Source organism: Herpailurus yagouaroundi, unplaced genomic scaffold, assembly GCF_014898765.1.
Source record: "Herpailurus yagouaroundi ecotype Mexico unplaced genomic scaffold, PumYag 193, whole genome shotgun sequence".
NCBI classification, from domain to species: domain Eukaryota; kingdom Metazoa; phylum Chordata; class Mammalia; order Carnivora; family Felidae; genus Herpailurus; species Herpailurus yagouaroundi.
The window spans coordinates 9,081,079-9,098,431 of record NW_024412424.1 but is presented as its reverse complement, the minus strand read 5'-3'; the positions used below and the strand labels follow the sequence as shown (position 1 = coordinate 9,098,431).

Below are 17,353 nucleotides of genomic sequence, written 5' to 3'. Positions count from 1 at the left end.
TGCCCACCCTCCTTCACTTACCCTCCTTCCCTCCCCTCCCCTCTCCAGGCCAAGCTAAGTCACCCAGTAAGGCAGCTCTCTTGGGAGAGAATGTTCCCAAAGACAGAAATGGGATGTGAGCTTCTACGCTCAGATGGCAAGCAAGCAAGCACACAGCATAAGCAAGGCAGGCAGGAAGAGAGGCAGGCTGCCCTGCCCCTTCATTCCTGTTTTGGGTCCCTGATTTCCCGCTATTGCTGCTCTGTTGGATTATTTTGCCTCTTTTGTTACACAGCAACAGAGCCCTGCCACTACAGTCAACCACCTTTCTTTGCCCTCTTCCTTTCCCCTCCTGCCAAGTGCCCTATTCTCAGAAAGCCCAGATTGCTGCCTTTCAGCTTGGTGGGCAACCTGCTGGGGGGCCCCGAGTGAGGTGGAGAGGGGCTCCCCAGCTATTTCCCAGTGACCTCTATCACATCATCGTCCTTATCCTCATCATCATTGGAGCTGAAGCCCACCTCAGCAACCTCATGAGAGTCAAATGGAGGCACCTGGGACCGGAGGAGGCCGCCAGCAGGGTAGCCTGCATGTGGGGACATGTAGCCTGGGTAGACAGACATGCCCCGTGAAAGGTTGCTGGGTAAGACAGGGGAAGGAAAAGGCGCAAACATCCTCGGCTCGGACAGGAGTGGCTGTGAGAATGGGAGTGAATAGCTGGGTAGTATCCCTGGAACAGACGGGTTGAGCATGAAGGTGGGGTTGCTGGCAGTGACTGAGGTAGCCGTGGAGGAGGAACTGACGGGGCCTGCTGGCACCAGAGGGTCAGTAGTCACTGGAAACACCAGGCGGGCATCTGCCAGCAAATTGGACAGCTGGTAGTAGGAGGGGGTACTGCCCATAAACAAGGAGTTCTCCCCAGCCTGGGAGGTGAAGGGAGCGGTGAGGTTATGGTTTAAGGAGACGGGTGGCATGGCAAACCCGCCAGAAACTGGATACCCGTGTTCGTACGGCTGCACGGGGGCTGGCAGGTGGCCTTTCCTGGACCGCCGGCGGGCTGACTCTTGGGCAGCAGGTGGCGTGGCCATCTTTCGCTTATGGCCCCGTAAGTCCAACACTGGGTTCCTGTCACCACAGGGCTGGCCGGTCACCAAGAGGGAACTATTGAGGCAATGACCCCCATGTCGAGGCTCAGTCCCGAGAGCTGTCCCAGGAACAGCACTGCTGTCCACGAGTTGAGCCGGGGGGCCAGGCAGGGCGGCATTGGAGTTTGGGGAGCTCTGTTGGGATTCCCTGGCGGCAGCCACATCTGCATACTGCTGGAGCTCACTGATGATCTCCGGGCTGTCTGGAGAGACGGGCCTGGCCAGCCCCTCGGGGTCGGGGGCTTTGGGTGATGAGGCACTGTGTCTGCCGTTGCTTGTGGATTCGAGAGAAGGCCCCTGGGAACCTGGGGATAAAATGTAGGTAACTGAGAACCAGAATGGCCAGGGAGAGAAGGAGAGTATAGGAAAAATTCCATTAAAAAAAACCCTTGTCGGGGCGCCTGGGTGGCGCAGTCGGTTAAGCGTCCGACTTCAGCCAGGTCATGATCTCGCGGTCCGTGAGTTCGAGCCCCGCGTCGGGCTCTGGGCGGATGGCTCAGAGCCTGGAGCCTGTTTCTGATTCTGTGTCTCCCTCTCTCTCTGCCCCTCCCCCGTTCATGCTCTGTCTCTCTCTGTCCCAAAAATAAATAAATGTTGAAAAAAAAAATTAAAAAAAAAAAAAAAAAAAACCCTTGTCCTGTGGTCCCCCAAATTCAAAGAGTTTGATATCCAAACATCACCCAGTCAACTTTTCCCAGTCACAAAGAAAGAAATCTCTTGATCTAGGAAATAAGTCTATGATAAGACATATAACTTCTCTACACCCCAGGTCTGCAATCTGTGAAACTCGACCAAAGTGAATTCTAGGAGATAATGAATATGAAAAGCTAAGAGATCATTTCTGCAACAAGTTGGACTCTTCCAGGGACAGAGACAGCCAGTGACCAAGATGGGAGGGAAAAGGAAAATGAAGTTTAAAAAAAGGTCCATCCTTGTTTAAAAACAAAACCCAATCCATGGCCATGAAAGACAACTGGGACAAGTGGGGATATAGTCTAGATAGCAGGTACTATTATGGAGTTTTAAGCTTTTTAGTGTGATAATGGTGTTGTGGCTAGGAGGAGAATGTCCTTACTCTTTTTTTTTTTTTTTTTCAACGTTTATTTATTTTTGGGATAGAGAGAGACAGAGCATGAACGGGGGAGGGGCAGAGAGAGAGGGAGACACAGAATCGGAAACAGGCTCCAGGCTCTGAGCCATCAGCCCAGAGCCCGACGCGGGGCTCGAACTCCCGGACCGCGAGATCGTGACCTGGCTGAAGTCGGACACTTAACCGACTGTGCCACCCAGGCGCCCGGAGAATGTCCTTACTCTTAAAAGATGTGTGCTGAAGTACTTATAGGTAAAATCACATGACATCTTCAGCACTATTTGCAAATAGTTCCAATAATAGGAAGGGAGAGAGAGACAGAAGAAAGTTTATGAGAACAGTAACAGTCATTGGACCTAGATGCAGGGTACATGGGTGCTCACCATGCTGTTCTTTCAACTTGTCTGGAGGTATGGAAATTTCCATAATAAAAGCTGGAAGCAAGAGCAGTCTAGTGCTCATACTCCACAGAGGAAGGATAGATGAGAGGCACTCCTGTAGAGGGGAACTTGGACAGAGTTCCTAACACTGTTAATGTGCCACATACACACTCTTTGACTTGACAATCCCACTTCTAGGAATTCATCCTATAGACATACCCACATGACTATGAACCAGTACTGTAAGAGGGGAGTGAAACAATGTAAATGTCCAAGGACAGGGAACTCGGTAATGCGCTGTGTTATACCCATCTAACAGCATCCTGTGTACACCTTCAATAAGGCACATCTAAAGAAATGGTAAGGAACAAGTACTGAGATACACTAGTGAGTGAAAAAATAAACAGTATAGTATAGTAAGTTAGCATCTGTTTTAAAAATATAGAGGGGGAGCCTGGGTGGCTCAGCCAGTTGGGCGTCTGACTCTTGATGTCAGCTTAGGTCATGATCTCACGGTTTGTGGGTTTGTCAGACTCTGCGCTGACAGTGTGGAGCCTGCTTGGGATTTCTCTCTCTGCTCCTCCCTTGCTTGAGCTCGAGCTCTCCCTCTCTCTCAAAATAAATAAATAAAGTTTTTTTATTTTTATTTTTATTTTTTTTTTTAAATTTTTTTTTTCAACGTTTATTTATTTTTGGGACAGAGAGAGACAGAGCATGAACGGGGGAGGGGCAGAGAGAGAGGGAGACACAGAATCGGAAACAGGCTCCAGGCTCTGAGCCATCAGCCCAGAGCCTGACGCGGGGCTCGAACTCCCGGACCGCGAGATCGTGACCTGGTTGAAGTCGGACGCTTAACTGACTGCGCCACCCAGGCGCCCCATCAAAATAAATAAATAAAGTTTAAAATAATAAATAAAAAATAAAAATACAGAGATGGGATGCCTGGGTGGCTCAGTTGGTTAAGTGTCCAACTTCGGCTTAGGTCATGATCTCATGGTTTGTGGGTTCGAGCCCTGCGTTGGGCTCTGTGCTGAGAACTCAGAGCCTGGAGCCTGCTTTGGATTCTGTGTCTCCCTCTCTCTGTCTCTGCTCCTCTCCCACTCACGCTGTGTCTCTCTCTCTCTCTCTCAAAAATAAATATCAAAAAAAATTTTTTTTAAATACAGAGAAAAGTTACATATGTATACTTAACACACACACACACACACACACACACACACACACACACACACACACATTCCTGTACCAAGTATATGTATAATATATCTCTGAAGAAAGCAAATGAGAGTAACACCTTCAGAAAGGAGCAATAGATGGCTGGGAGTGTGGGGGGAGCAAAACTTACTTTTCACTTTACCCCTCTTAAACCTTTTGAATTGTGAACTATATACACGTTATTCAAAAAATTAATTAATTACAAACCAAAACAAACAAACAAATGCCATGCAGGTCAATAGAAAGTAGAAGCCTTATACCTGAGGCAGCCATCCGACCATCTTCTGGTACCTTCGGTTTGCCAGTTGCTCGGACAGCAAAGATCCGCCCATCACTGGTGCGAATGTATGTCCCTAACAAAAAACAGGAGGAAGGCTGCTAGAAGCAGATACACAATCAGCCAACCCTGGGAACCCCAGGCCTAGGCATCGTGGGCTGGGAAACCAGCTATAAAATTAGGTCTTATGCCCTTTCTTGAGATCCCCTGAAATGACAAGTGGACCAATTGAACTGTGGACCCAGTATTACTCATTTACTCCATAAGACTGTGTGACTATGAGGCATTGTTGTAGACACTGAAGAACGTTAAGACAGAAAAGGGACCTGTCTCACAGGGCTCAACCTCTAGAGAAAGAGACAATGATACCAGAAAATATCAGGAAAGATGAAATGCAATGGAGAAAATAAACAGGATGCTGTGAAAGAGAGTAAGTTGGCTGCCTTGGTTCTGGATGAAGTACTCTGGCAGGAGTCCTCTTAATCTGGGAAGAAGGAGCCTCGTTGCCTCAACACCTTCTTCTACCTTGATAGGAATAATTTAAGACCAGCATTCTGTTCCCATAGGGCACAACCCTACCTTCTCTGTTTTTTGATATCAATCTCCTGGAAGGTCAGGGCTGCCTCTGGGCTAGAGGTCAGCAAACTTTTTCTTAAAGGGCCAGCTGGTAAATATTTTTGCCTTTGTGGGCCAAAAGGTCTCTGTTACAACCACTCAACTCTGCTACTATAGGTTGAAAACAGCTGGGCATGGCTGTGCTCCAAACATCTTCATTTAGGGACACTGAAATGTGAATTTCATATAATTTTTAGGTGTCACAAAACAGTATTCTTTTGATTTTTTTTTTTTTTAGCCAATTAAAAATGTAAAACCCATGCTTAGCTCACAGTTACAGAATCCAAGCAGGTTGGATTTGGCCCATAGGCCATAGTTTGCTGACCCATGCTTTAGGCTAGGAAGAGTCTGGTAAAGAGGCTGGGTATAATCTTCTCTGTGGGTCATGTACTTCATGGCATCTTTTCCCTGAGCCTAAAAGGTACTTTGACCCAACAGAAGCTAGGGCAAAATCTCCTTGCTAAATAGCCTCAGGGAGCCTCGTAGTAAAGGTTGATATGAATGATAGGTTCAGAATGCATTCTGACAATGTTCAGTCCAGACTTCTCATTCCAGTAATCTCATCTCCGTCTACAGTCTATAAGCAGGACAGAGGCAGTGGACTTTTTAAATTACCACACTCAAAATATCTGTCATGCAACCCACAGATACTAATTTATCTACCCAATACATTTCCTAATTGAGACCTCCACCCCACTCTGAGCAAGTGGGTAAGACAACATAGCAACATACATGTTAGCTAATAACCCATTCCACAGCTCTTTCCCTCCACTTTTGGTCTCCCTGTGTGCAGTGTAAGTGCCAGGCATTAAGCTGTTGTTTAACAAGGCATCCACTTCAAACGCATCTATCTCAAATAAGCCAATTGCACCTGTATGACAGCTACTAACTAAACAAGTAGATAAGGAACCAGACTGTGCCTACCCATGAAGTTCCCCTTTTAGAAAGCCCAGAGTAACCCAGAAAATTGAACCCTGAGTGACCCTGCTTTTCCTTTCCCATTCCCTAATTCCTGCTCTTATGTTTTAAATTTACCAATAAAGAGTAACCCACAAAACTCTAACCACCCCAACTCCTGGATCCTAATAGAAACCCAGGCCTTCTCTCCCTGTTTCTCTACCCATAAACTCATTGTGTGGCCCTAGGGTGCTGTACACCTACCAGGACCTGTGAGTCATAAACTTTGTTTTTTCAAAGTCCACTGATGGTTGCTGCTGAGGTGCATCATGCAATCACAGTAAGAACCACAGGGCCAGTCCAGTCACCACACTGGCTCTGGGAAATGTCTGTGGGGGCTTGCCATGATTAGTACACCACCAGGTCGTACCCAGGCACTTCTAGCTGATAGCATCACTATCAACACACTGTGATTGATACAAAACATGGTGTCTATTCAAATTCAACTCAAGATTCTCCATAAAAACAAGGACAAAAATACAGGAATGGAGAGACCCTAACTCTCTTCTTTTAAGCCACTGACAGATCTCTTTTGGGCCCACCCCAACTCTGCTAAGCTCCTAGAAATGCTTCTTCTCATGCTTCCTCCACATGTGACATTCTTACATAGGACGATTCCTATCCTCCCTCTAGCTCAGGCCATATATATTTATTCTGCTTCCCAGTCCCACACTCTGAACCAAAAGTAGAGGATGGGCCCTGTGGTCGGGCTCTTACCTTTCGTCCCACGGATGATGTGAATGCTCTCACCAGCATTAATTCTCGCCTGTACATCTGTGGAGCTGTTGAGTCCAGGAATAACAATATCTAGTGAAGATACAGACCTCAGATTTAGATTACCTGACTGAGAAGGGAAGAAGATGCAAAGTCCGTGTCTACCCCTGTTCCTCAATGGCTTCCCTAAAGCCTCTCAGTGGAGCAGAGGTCTGAACCAAGGGAGGAGAAGCAAGCAGGGCCTCCTCTCACAGTTGCCTAGCAAAGAATACTGTGAGAATGAGAACCTTTTAAAAAATCTGATCATCTTTCTGATCAATTTCCCTTGATTTAATTAAAATTTCATAGTTTTAGTTTGGAAAAAGTTCTAGTTCAAATGATTATTTCTATATTTGTTTGTTGTCCTCCTCTCTAAGCCATCTGAATCCATCTGCTCCACATCACTTTAGGCTCCAAAAGTGGCCTCATCCTCTTCCTTGCTGGCATTACTCCACACCTAACTAAAGAATAAAACGTATGTTTGAGAATTAGCAGAAGTAGGATTATAAGGGGCTCGCTTTTTGTCTTTAGTCATTTCACAATTTTTTATAATGGACACATATTATTTTCATACTCAAAAATCTAAGGTATTTTTATTCAAATTTATGTACCATGAATATTTCTAGGTAATAAGATGAAAAACAGCTCCATGAAATGCTTTCCTTCCCAAAGAACCAACTGCAGAGAGAGACGGGCTGCCAGCCTCCTACCACTGGCCCACCATGCTCAATTCACATCAAACTCACAAAGAAAGAAGCAAGTGACATTCAGGTATTCTAATTAATTAGGGAAGTTGACAGTTTATACCCAGCTGACCCTACAGTCAGGCAGGACTCAACACATTCACACCTCTCAGACCAACTCTGTGTTCCCGTGAAATTTCCACAATCTCTACAGTGTCTATCCTACATATCACATTTAAGAAAACCCAGTTCCATGTTAGAATTCTTAAGATATTCCATTAGAATGCAAATTCCTCAAGATCAGGGACTATCTTCTCTATTTTTACCCACAGTGCCAGTGTAGTAAGGCCTAGAATATAAAAGGTGTTTAATAAATACCTCCTGAATGAACAAAGTAAGTTTAAAAGGGATAGGCAGCCCTGGAAGAGGACCTAGGAGTTCCCAACCTGTTGTGGTGACCACCTTCTGCACAAGGACCCCCGCGCGCTGTAGGTAGTTGATCGGGAAGTTCATGGCTGGATTTGTGCTGGAGGCAGAGCTTACACTGCCTCCCAGTGGGACATGCCGGGGCATCATGGGGATGGGGGTGGACTGCACAGGACGAACACTGGCCACAGGCTTCTCATCACTCTTCAGTGTTGGCTGCCTGTGAGAGAAAGACAAACACACTAAGAGACTTTAGCCGAACAGCCCTTTCTGCAAAGGCTGCAGAGTTTCTCCAGATTCCCCCATTCTACAGTGCCCCCATTCTCAGCTGCTACTGAGAAGAACCAGAAAAACCTGCAGAGTATGGCCAATTCAAAAGGAGACTAGAAGCAGGACTGAGACAGAGTGGCAATGAGACATACAGCCTCTCAGAGTCAAAGAAGAATCAGATGTCAGCAGAATAATACCTTTTTGGAGATCTGAGGTGACATTTGCTCCTCTAGAATTTGGACTGTCTACATACATTAGGGATTAGTCCTTGGAGGGAAGTTAGGAAAAGGTAAAGATGCAATAAGGGAGAAGAAATTCTTCAGAACATAGTGCATGCCAAGTTGAAGGCAAAGGGGTGTAATTTTCCCCACTCACCCAGGAAAAGGCATGTAATGCCACACGTTCAGGTGATCTTGAGAGAGCACATGTTCAACATCAACCATCTTTATTCTCTGGAACCTCTAGTTTCAATAAGTAATGCAGACACCTCTCTCCTCCACATTACACTTCATTGGGCTCCTCCTGGGGCCAATATCCAAAGTACTCCTCTAGTCATGACCACTACAAAAGCAGCGGCAGCCAAAACGCTGTTCACAGAACCCGGGTCTCTGAATGGCACACAGCCATGGACAGCCTGAGCACCGCTGTGCATCTTATGCCAGCATGCCAAATGTTACCCGATGGTCAATGATGCACTCCTCATTCTTCACTTTCCTTTCAAATGAATGTTGGTACCTTGAGAAGACTACTCCTGATTTAAGATTTTTGAAATTAAGACCCTGTCTCTAAGCTTTCTGAAATTTGTGCCTTTGGTCTTCAGTCTTGGGGGGAAGACCTCCTTGGACTGGTATATTCTTTCTTACCTGACCGAAGAACATTGCTCTGAGGTTGCTACAGGCAATTTTGGGTAGCCCTCTGTGCCCTGTGGACTCCTGTATTTCTAGATAGGCCATAGAGCACAGTAAGCTCTATGTCTCATTTCCTATGCTCTATGTCTGAGTCTCATTTCCTCAGTCTGCCCAGGGTGGCTTTGCAGGAGCTAGCAGGGCTAGCAGCCCTGGTCAGATGCCAGTGGGAGTCTTCCTAGAATTCAAAGTCAGATCAGGGTAAAAGTCAGGGTAACAGGAATCTAGCCTAAGCTCCCTACTCTGCAGGGGTTGAAGCAAGGAAATTGGGCAGAAAGCCCTCCTCACATATACCCAGACAGGAGGAAGAATCAACAGGATCATGGTATGGCTCATCAAGTGCTGTGAGAGGCTAGTGCCTCCCATAGAACCAGAGATGGGCCACAAAAGCCCACAGCCCAGCCCATTTGTCACATCTTCCCCCAACATGGCTTTTTTCTCACTGGGTTCAGGCTTACTCCATTCCTGTTGCTTCATGGGGAAGCCCAGAAAAGAGAAAAAAACAGGTGGAGGACAAGAAAGGAGAACATTCCCAGACAATAGTATCTTGGAAAATGACACAGAAATAAAGTCTGAAGGCTTTGAAAGAGAATAACATTTTTCTTGAAAGCATCTTGTACATAAAAAGTAGCAAATTTGGAGCACCTGGGTGGCTCACTCAGTTAGGCTTCTGACTTTGGCTCAGGTCACGATCTCACGGTTCATGAGTTCAAGCCCCGCCTCAGGCTCTGTGCTGACAGCTCAGAACCTAGAGCTGCTTTGGATTCTGTGTCTTCCTCTCCCTGACCCTCCCCTGCTCATGCTCTGTCTCTCTCTCAAAAATAAACATTAAAAAAAAAAAAAGAGTAGCAAATTTACTCACCAAAAATTAGTCTTAAGTAAAATTTACATGGTTTCATTTCCCTTAGAACCTCATTTGTCAAGTTTTTTTTTTAACACGTAATCTTCATAGGAAAAAAGTTTTAGGGGCACCTGGGTGGCTCAGTCCGTTAAGCATCCGACTTCACCTCAGGTCATAATCTCAAGGTTCGTGAGTTCAAGCCCCGCGTTGGGCTCTGTGCTGACAGCTCAGAGCCTGGAGCCTGCTTCTTATTCTATGTCTCCCTCTCTCTCTCTCTGCCCTTCCCCACTTGTGCTCTGTCTCTCAAAAATAAATAAAGGTAAAAAAACTTTTAAAAAAAGGATAATAAAACAAAAAATTTTTTTAATGCAAACCACTCAATCAGGCAGTCAATCTGGTAAGGCCTATGAAGTACTTTGCCTTAAAATGAAAAAAATTAAGCATAGATAATGTTTTGTAATTTCTTACAAAGAAGCTCTTTGCTTAGCAACTAGCTTCTATCATGTTCATACTTTGGAAGCTGTTCTCAAGAAAAAGATTTTTTTCTCAGAATTGTGGCACAGCCACACAATGAAAATCCCATTAAGAGCAGCAGAATTCCTTGACTGCAATCCAAGACCCGCAAAAGACCTGGCCTTCACCCTTGAACTTCACTGCTTAAGCAAGATCTAGGACCAAGGCGCTACAGATATGAAGGCAGCTGTGTGGGAGGGGTGGGCCTCTGTGTCTTGGGAAGCTGCACCTCTCCAGGAGTCTAGAAGGACTCTTCTGAGTCACAAAGCCAGTAGGTCACTCTTTCAGCCAGAGCCACTTAAAACACCAGGGCTGCTGAACTGCTTTGGAACCTCATCCAAGAGCAGAACCTGTCGGTTCACAACAGCCAGCAAGCAAGTTATAGGCTCTCCCTTTGTTTAAAACAGAACCAGTCAGGGCTCACCCTGGGTGGCTCAATTGGTTGAGCGACCAACTTCGGTTCAGGTCATGATCTCACGGTTTGTGAGTTCGAGCCCCGTGTCGGGCTCTGTGCTGACAGCTCAGATCCTGGAGCCTGCTTCTGATTCTGTGTCTCCCTCTCTCTCTGCCCCTCCCCCACTCATGCTCTGTCTCTCTCTGTCTCAGAAATAAACATAAAAAAACATTTTTTTTTAAATTTTTTAAAAACAGAACCAGTCAAAAGGTTTGGGCCTGGCCCAGCAGCAGGCCTTCCTCCCCTTTCAGTGACTCACCAGTTTCTCTGACTGAAAGCAGGGATGCTGGTCAGGTTCTGGTCGCTTGCAGGGTAATACTGCGCATACGATGGGCGGGTATAGGGGACGGATGTGCGCTTGTCTTCCTCATAGCTTTTCTTTGCTGCTTTTTTCTCAGCCTTGGTCAGCTTGTGATCCTTTCGGTTAAGGAGCAGTGACTCATGCTCAAAAGGCTCCTGGGGACACAGGAGGACATTGATTTAATTATCAGTCTGTGCCAACACAACTGATATACAATGAGGCTTACTCTGAAACTGAGAAAGGGCTGGCTATCTCCAGCACTCGCAAAGAGCCTGCTTACAGACACATAAGCAGGTTTACTGTCTTTTTGTCAAGAGTATAACTCACAACTGTAACCCAGCCCCACCTTTAGATAGCCCAAATCTGCCTTCTATAATCAAAAGGATGGGAGAGGGGCGCCTGGGTAGCTCAGTCCATTAAGCATCCAACTCTTAATCTCGGCTCAAGTCATGATCTCATGGTTTGTGATATGGAGCCCCGCGTTGGGCTCCACACTGACTGTGTGGAGCCTGCTTGGGATTTTCTCTATCTCCCTCTCTCTCCTTGGCTCACACGGGTACAGCACGTATGCTCACTCTCTCTCTCTTCCAAAATAAATAAACACTTAAAAAATAAAAGGATGGGAGAGTTCAGAGAATTACTAGACTACATTTCTAGAACTTTACCCCTTCTTTCTGCTAGGAAAAACTCACACTGGACAAATTATTCCACATGGCTGAGCTGAGCACTGCTAGAATAAGACTGGGGTGGGAAACTTCACAGGGTAAGGAGAGAACCAGATGAGTTCAAGTCTTCTGTATGAAACAAAGCTTCAGATGAAGGAAAGTAGTTTGCCAGACAAGCTTCCCTGAGTGGAGACTGCTGTACTGGGAACTGCATGCATCCCAGGCTCTCACCTTGGTGATGAGGTGAGGGTACTTCAGACAGGCAAGTTGGAGTACTGGCTCCTTGATCCCCTTTATGTTCAAGGATGCTTGGGGAGCTGGCTCCTTCTCAACAAAGTGCAGTAGGTTCTCCACCTCCTTCCGGGTAAAGTTCAGCATTGGATTGAGATCATCCACCACCCGATCTAGAAGCGAGAAGACATAGAGAAAGTCAGTATGTGGCAGAGAAGACTGCAAAAGCACAGCTACAAAGGTTGGCAGACAAGAGAGGTTGTGGTTGGTATAACTGTCACTAATATCTAAACTACCTCAGTCCATCCCATATTTGAAAGTCAAAGACCAGGTCTGAGGCCCTGGTGAAATGGAAATATCATAAGAGAAACCTGTATACCTACACTCAGTTCTTATCATTAAACCTGCCCAGGACAAGTTGAGGTCAATCACCTCTTAAGCAATTATTTGAATCAGAATGAGATGGGAGGAACTGCTGACTTTCTGTGATTCAAAGCTTACCTGTGTTCCTACAACCTGGCCCTCCCCTCCCACCACTGATACAATAAGGATAATATTGTGCCTGAAAGATGCCCTACCTGACATGCCCTGCTTGGAAATTTGTCGGTCATAGATCTTCTTTTCAAGGGTGAAATCAGCCACAAGGCGATAGATGTGACAGGGCTTTTTCTGGCCATAACGGTATACCCGACACACTGCCTGGGCATCATGGCAAGGGTTCCAAGAAGCATCAAACACCACCACTCGGTTGGCACCGATCAGATTCACACCCAAGCATCCAGCCCTGTAAAACACAAGCCAACAGTCACAGAACCTTTCGTTTTAAAGACCGTTTTCAAACTGAAATTTGACTGTGACTGATAGCCCCATATCACCTCCTTTGTTCTAAGCATGACATACTGGAGGACTGTACTCTCCTGCTGATGAACAGTACATTGCTCAAGCACTGAAAAGTATGCCCTGAAAATCCAAAACAGAAGTGTTGACCAGTTTTGAAAGAAAACCCACTCTCTCTCCTCTGTAATTAGTAAGGCCCCTGCATCCTGGCCCCAGAGTGATGTCACTTGGTGAAGGGAAACCTCTGCATACAGATGTTTCTGGTGTGTTTAGTCTAACAGCTTAGGAAAATGACTAGTTCACACCCATCAAGGGCATTCTGATGGCAGAACACAGCACAGCCTTCAAGCTGCTTGGCATAACACAAATAATGCCATCGCCTTTTACAGTTACATTACACTTTCTGCTTTTTAAAGCACTTTCACATTAATCCCATCATCTAAGACTCAGAATACTCCTGAGAGAAAAGCTAAGTATGACTATTATTAATGAAGGGCTCAAAGAACTTTGTGACACTATCATGATGACTACCCTTCTAACACAACTTCCTTTTGGGGTCCCCTCTCTGACTTCAAAAACAAGTCACAAACCTGAGCAGATCTCTTCTGATGAAACTTGGATGAGCCTTTGGGTACCTGCCCACGTGGCTAGCTGCCCTGAATACAGCCCTCTGACCTCCGCTCTCAGGATCCACTCACCTTGTGGACAGAAGGAATAGCCAGGTGGTGAGGTTGCTGGGATCATTGAACTGATTAATGAGCCGCTCCCTCTCAAAGGCAGGGGTGCTACCATCTAGCCCTAGGACAGAAGGAAAACCACAAGAAATGGACATATAAGGGCACGGGTACACAGTAAAATCACTGGGCAAATGTATTTTTAAAACAAAACAAATACACTACAGTATTCTGATTCCACCCCCATGGACATTCCATGGGTCTACAGTGAGTCCCAGGCACCTATAATTTTCAAATATCGCCATGTGCAACAAGGATTACAAACTATGTTTCTCCCTTTAATAGACAAACTAATTCTAAGGTCAAGGTTCCTAGACTTTAATTGCATAAGAACCACTCTAAATACGGAAGCTTGGTAAAAGCTGGCTCAGGGTGACCTCTCTACCTCAGTCCTGTAAATCCTGGTGAGTGCAGAAGGACTAAGAGTTCTGTGTTGTGATATGGATGTTGTCCCTCCACCAGGAATTTGCATTGTTAACAAACTCCTATGATTAAGAGCTTACTATAAGGAGACATTAAAAAGAATAGATCTGGGGCAGTGGGATGGGGCATATGGATGAAAAGAAGGAAGTTCAAAGGAAGGGGAAAAAGTAACCTTCAATTAAGAAGCATGAATAACAGCAAAGAAAACAATCAACAAAACTAAAAGGCAATCTACAGAATGGGAGAAGATACTTGCAAATGACATATCGGAGAAAGGGCTAGTATCCAAAATCTATAAAGAACTTATCAAATTCAATACCCAAAAACACCAAAAAAATTCAGTTAAGAAATGGGCAGAAGACATGAACAGACATTTCTCGAAAGCAGACATACAAATTGCTTAAGACACATGAAAAAATGCTCAACATCACTCATCATCAGGGATGATTAAAACCACAATGAGATACCACCTCATACCTGTCAGAATGGCTAAAATTAATAACTCAGGAAACAACAGATGTTGGCATGGATGCAGAGAAAGGGGAACACTCTTACACTGTTGGTGGTAATGCAAATTGGAGCAGCCACTCTGGAAAAGAGTGTGGAGGTTCCTCAGAAAGTTAAAGATAGAACTACCCTACAACCTAGCAACTGCACTACTCGGTATGTATCCAAAGGATACAAAAATATTGATTCAAAGGGGCACAAGCAAAAAAAAAAAGGGGGGGGGGACATGCACCCCAATGTTTATAGCAGCATTATCAACAACAGCCAAATTATGGAAAAAGCCCAAATGTCCACTGACTGATGAATGGATAAAGAAGATGTGGTTTGTATGTATGTAACATACAATGGAATACTACTCAGCAATGAAAAAGAATGAAATCTTGCCATTTGCAACATGGATGGAGCTGGAGGATATTATGCTAAGTGAAATAAGTCAGAGAAAGACAAATACCCCATGATTTCATTTATATGTGTAATTTAAGAAATAAAACAGATGAACATAGGGAAGGAAAAATAAAATAAGATAAAAACAGAGAAGGAGTCAAACCTAAGAAACTCTTAACTATAGAGAACAAACTGAGGGTTCCTGGCAGGGAGGCGGGTGGGGGATGGGCTAAATGCATGATGAGTATTAAGGAGGGCACTTGTGATGAGCACTGGGTGTTGTATATAAGTGATGAATCACTAAGTCACTCCTGAAACTAATACTACCCTTAACTAACTTGAATTTATATAAAATCTTGGAAGGAAAAAAAAAAAAAAAAAGGCAGCAGCAGCATGAATAAGAGAGGAGGGGCTACATTTGTCACCCTAGGGAAAAGAGAGAAAAGGACAAAGCTAAGGAGATGAAATACCACATGGAGGACTGGATGATGACTGTTATAGGAAGTATCAGTTTAATTGGTATTAGAGGCTCTTTCAACTGGCACCCCAACCTACCTTTCCAACCTGAGTTCCCACAGTTCCCAAGCATAGCTCGGCATTGGGTCTTCCTACCACCCATGAACCTCTATTCTCTAAATACTTCCTTTAGGCCAGTGTTTCTCAACAAGGGTTATTTCCTTGCCCTCCCACCCTACAGGGGACAGTTGGCAGCGTCTGGAGACGTTTTTGGATGTTATAACTGGGTGGATGCTACTGTCATCTAATGAATAGCGACCAGGGACGCTACTAAAAGTCCTACAATGCACAGGACAGCACCCCCTTGCTGCACCCCCCCCCCCCCCGCCCAACCTACAAAAAGAATTATCTGGCCCAAATGTCAATATCTGGACAGTAAGTACATGAGGTTAATATTTCTCAACTTTTGTTTTTCATGACCACCCCCTTTAAGAAGCCTTTTTATACATTTTTTTTCCCCAACTGACACGTCCCTCATGAAAATTTAAATGCCACAGATATACTGTATATGTTTATTTACTGGATGCCTATTTGAGCTTTATATTTTTGAAAAGTTAAGTTTTTTTGTCCCCTCAAGAACCAATTTTCACCCTCTTAGGGATACTATCTCCTCTGTACAGAATGCATGATCATGGCCTATATTCACTCTGTTGCTTCTTCCTAGAATGATCTTTAGGCCACACTAACTCTGTATATTCAAATTCTCCCCATCTTTACCAGTCTACTACAAGTTCTGCCTCCTCCAGGAATCCTTCTCCAATCATCCTTCCCACAACGATTCTATTCTCCTTAGAACCTATAAGGGCACTCGATCAGTGCTGCTTTGTATTTGTCTTGGAGTTGCTGTATCTCAGATGAAGACAAGGTTTATGTCTTCTACTTCTCTGCTCTCCCCGTATCTTGCCCAAGCTCCCCAGCCCCTAGTACAGTGCCTCACACATAGCAGCTTGCTCTCAATACCTCCCTGCTTTTGGTTACTCCGGATACTCCTACACATTTGGTGGAGAACGGAGTGGAAGACAAAAATGCAGAGAAGGAAAGGAAAGCCTTAAGCAGACCCTGCCAAGGCTCCAGAAACAAAGCAGCAGTGAACTCACGGAAGTAGCTGACGTTTCGAACCCACTTCTGTACTCCTTGCCCATCAGCACCAGGTAGACAGGGCACTTCTCGTTTCCCTAGGAATTCCTCGATGAGAGCCAAAGTGGAAAGGCTCTGGCTGGAAGGGACAACATTTGGTTCAGAAGGCTCCCAGACCCAAGGGAATCTTGTTCCCCAGTGGACTCACAATCATATATAGCCTTCTGACAGTGGGAGCTCCCAGAACCTGCTCCCCATAAGAGGTAACCCCACAAAGAACCACTAGGGGTATTCTCCCTAGCTCATAATGGGAGCAGAGTCGTCCATACACTTATCACCACCCCCACTAAATTTGCTACCCTATTACTTCCTCAATTCTTCCTCAATTACTTCCCCTAAATTCTGGGGTTTAGCTCAGTACATAGTAACAAATAGCATCAGCATTAAAAACCAACGTTACATACGTTAGATCTAACTACAGGCCACAATCAAAATTATGGGTCTTACTAGGGCTTTCAAGTTATAAAGAGAAGCAGTCTCCTCAGAAGTGATATATAAAACCAGCGGAACACTAAACTCTCCCCCAGTTAGAATTACCGCTCTCCTCTCAACGTGTGCCACACATGGAAACCTTTACTCTGAGGCTCCCAAGATACCCCTTAGCTCTCATGGGGGCATAATCTAGCCAGAGCAAAAAGAAAGCATGTCTGTTTGAAAGAAAATATGTCTGTTTCCCTGAAGAGTCAAGCCTTGATGGAACTCAAAACTCTGGCCACAGAATGTAACTCTGGAACAAATCATATTACTTATTTGACCTTACATACAAAGCAACAAAAAAAAAAAAAAAAAAAAAAATTTTTTTTTTTTTTTTAAGTAGACTCCACACCCAGTGTGGGGTTTGAACTCACAACCCTGAGAGCAAGTGTCACCATGCTCTACTGACTGAGCCAGCCAGGTGCCCTCCTCCTTAATTGCTTTTAATTAAAAAAAAAAAAAAAAAAAAAAGGCTGGGGAGGGACCGAAGCAGATTAGATCAGAGGTCAGCAAATGTTTTCTGGAAAAGGCCAGATACTAAATATTTTTAGGCTTTGCAGACCACATTCAGTCTGTTGAATCTTCTTCTTCTTCTTCTTCTTCTTCTTCTTCTTCTTCTTCTTCTTCTTCTTCTTCTTCTTCTT

At 45.0% G+C, this 17,353-nt stretch overlaps 1 protein-coding gene across 3 annotated transcripts in view; it reads right to left on the bottom strand.

Annotated features, from left to right (window-relative positions):
- Positions 1-248: 248 nt before the first annotated feature.
- Positions 249-17,353, bottom strand: part of RAD54L2 (RAD54 like 2) — a 112,294-nt gene continuing 95,189 nt past the window's right edge. For all 3 annotated transcript variants that reach the window (XM_040445509.1, XM_040445510.1, XM_040445511.1), the window contains 9 exons: positions 16,196-16,314; positions 13,233-13,332; positions 12,276-12,481; positions 11,698-11,870; positions 10,760-10,956; positions 7,538-7,737; positions 6,373-6,462; positions 4,067-4,159; positions 249-1,426 (listed from right to left, as the gene is read on the bottom strand). In XM_040445509.1, the coding sequence (XP_040301443.1) occupies positions 432-1,426; positions 4,067-4,159; positions 6,373-6,462; positions 7,538-7,737; positions 10,760-10,956; positions 11,698-11,870; positions 12,276-12,481; positions 13,233-13,332; positions 16,196-16,314 (2,173 nt within the window). In that variant the 3' untranslated portion in view covers positions 249-431. The remainder of the gene's footprint in view (positions 1,427-4,066; positions 4,160-6,372; positions 6,463-7,537; positions 7,738-10,759; positions 10,957-11,697; positions 11,871-12,275; positions 12,482-13,232; positions 13,333-16,195; positions 16,315-17,353) is intronic.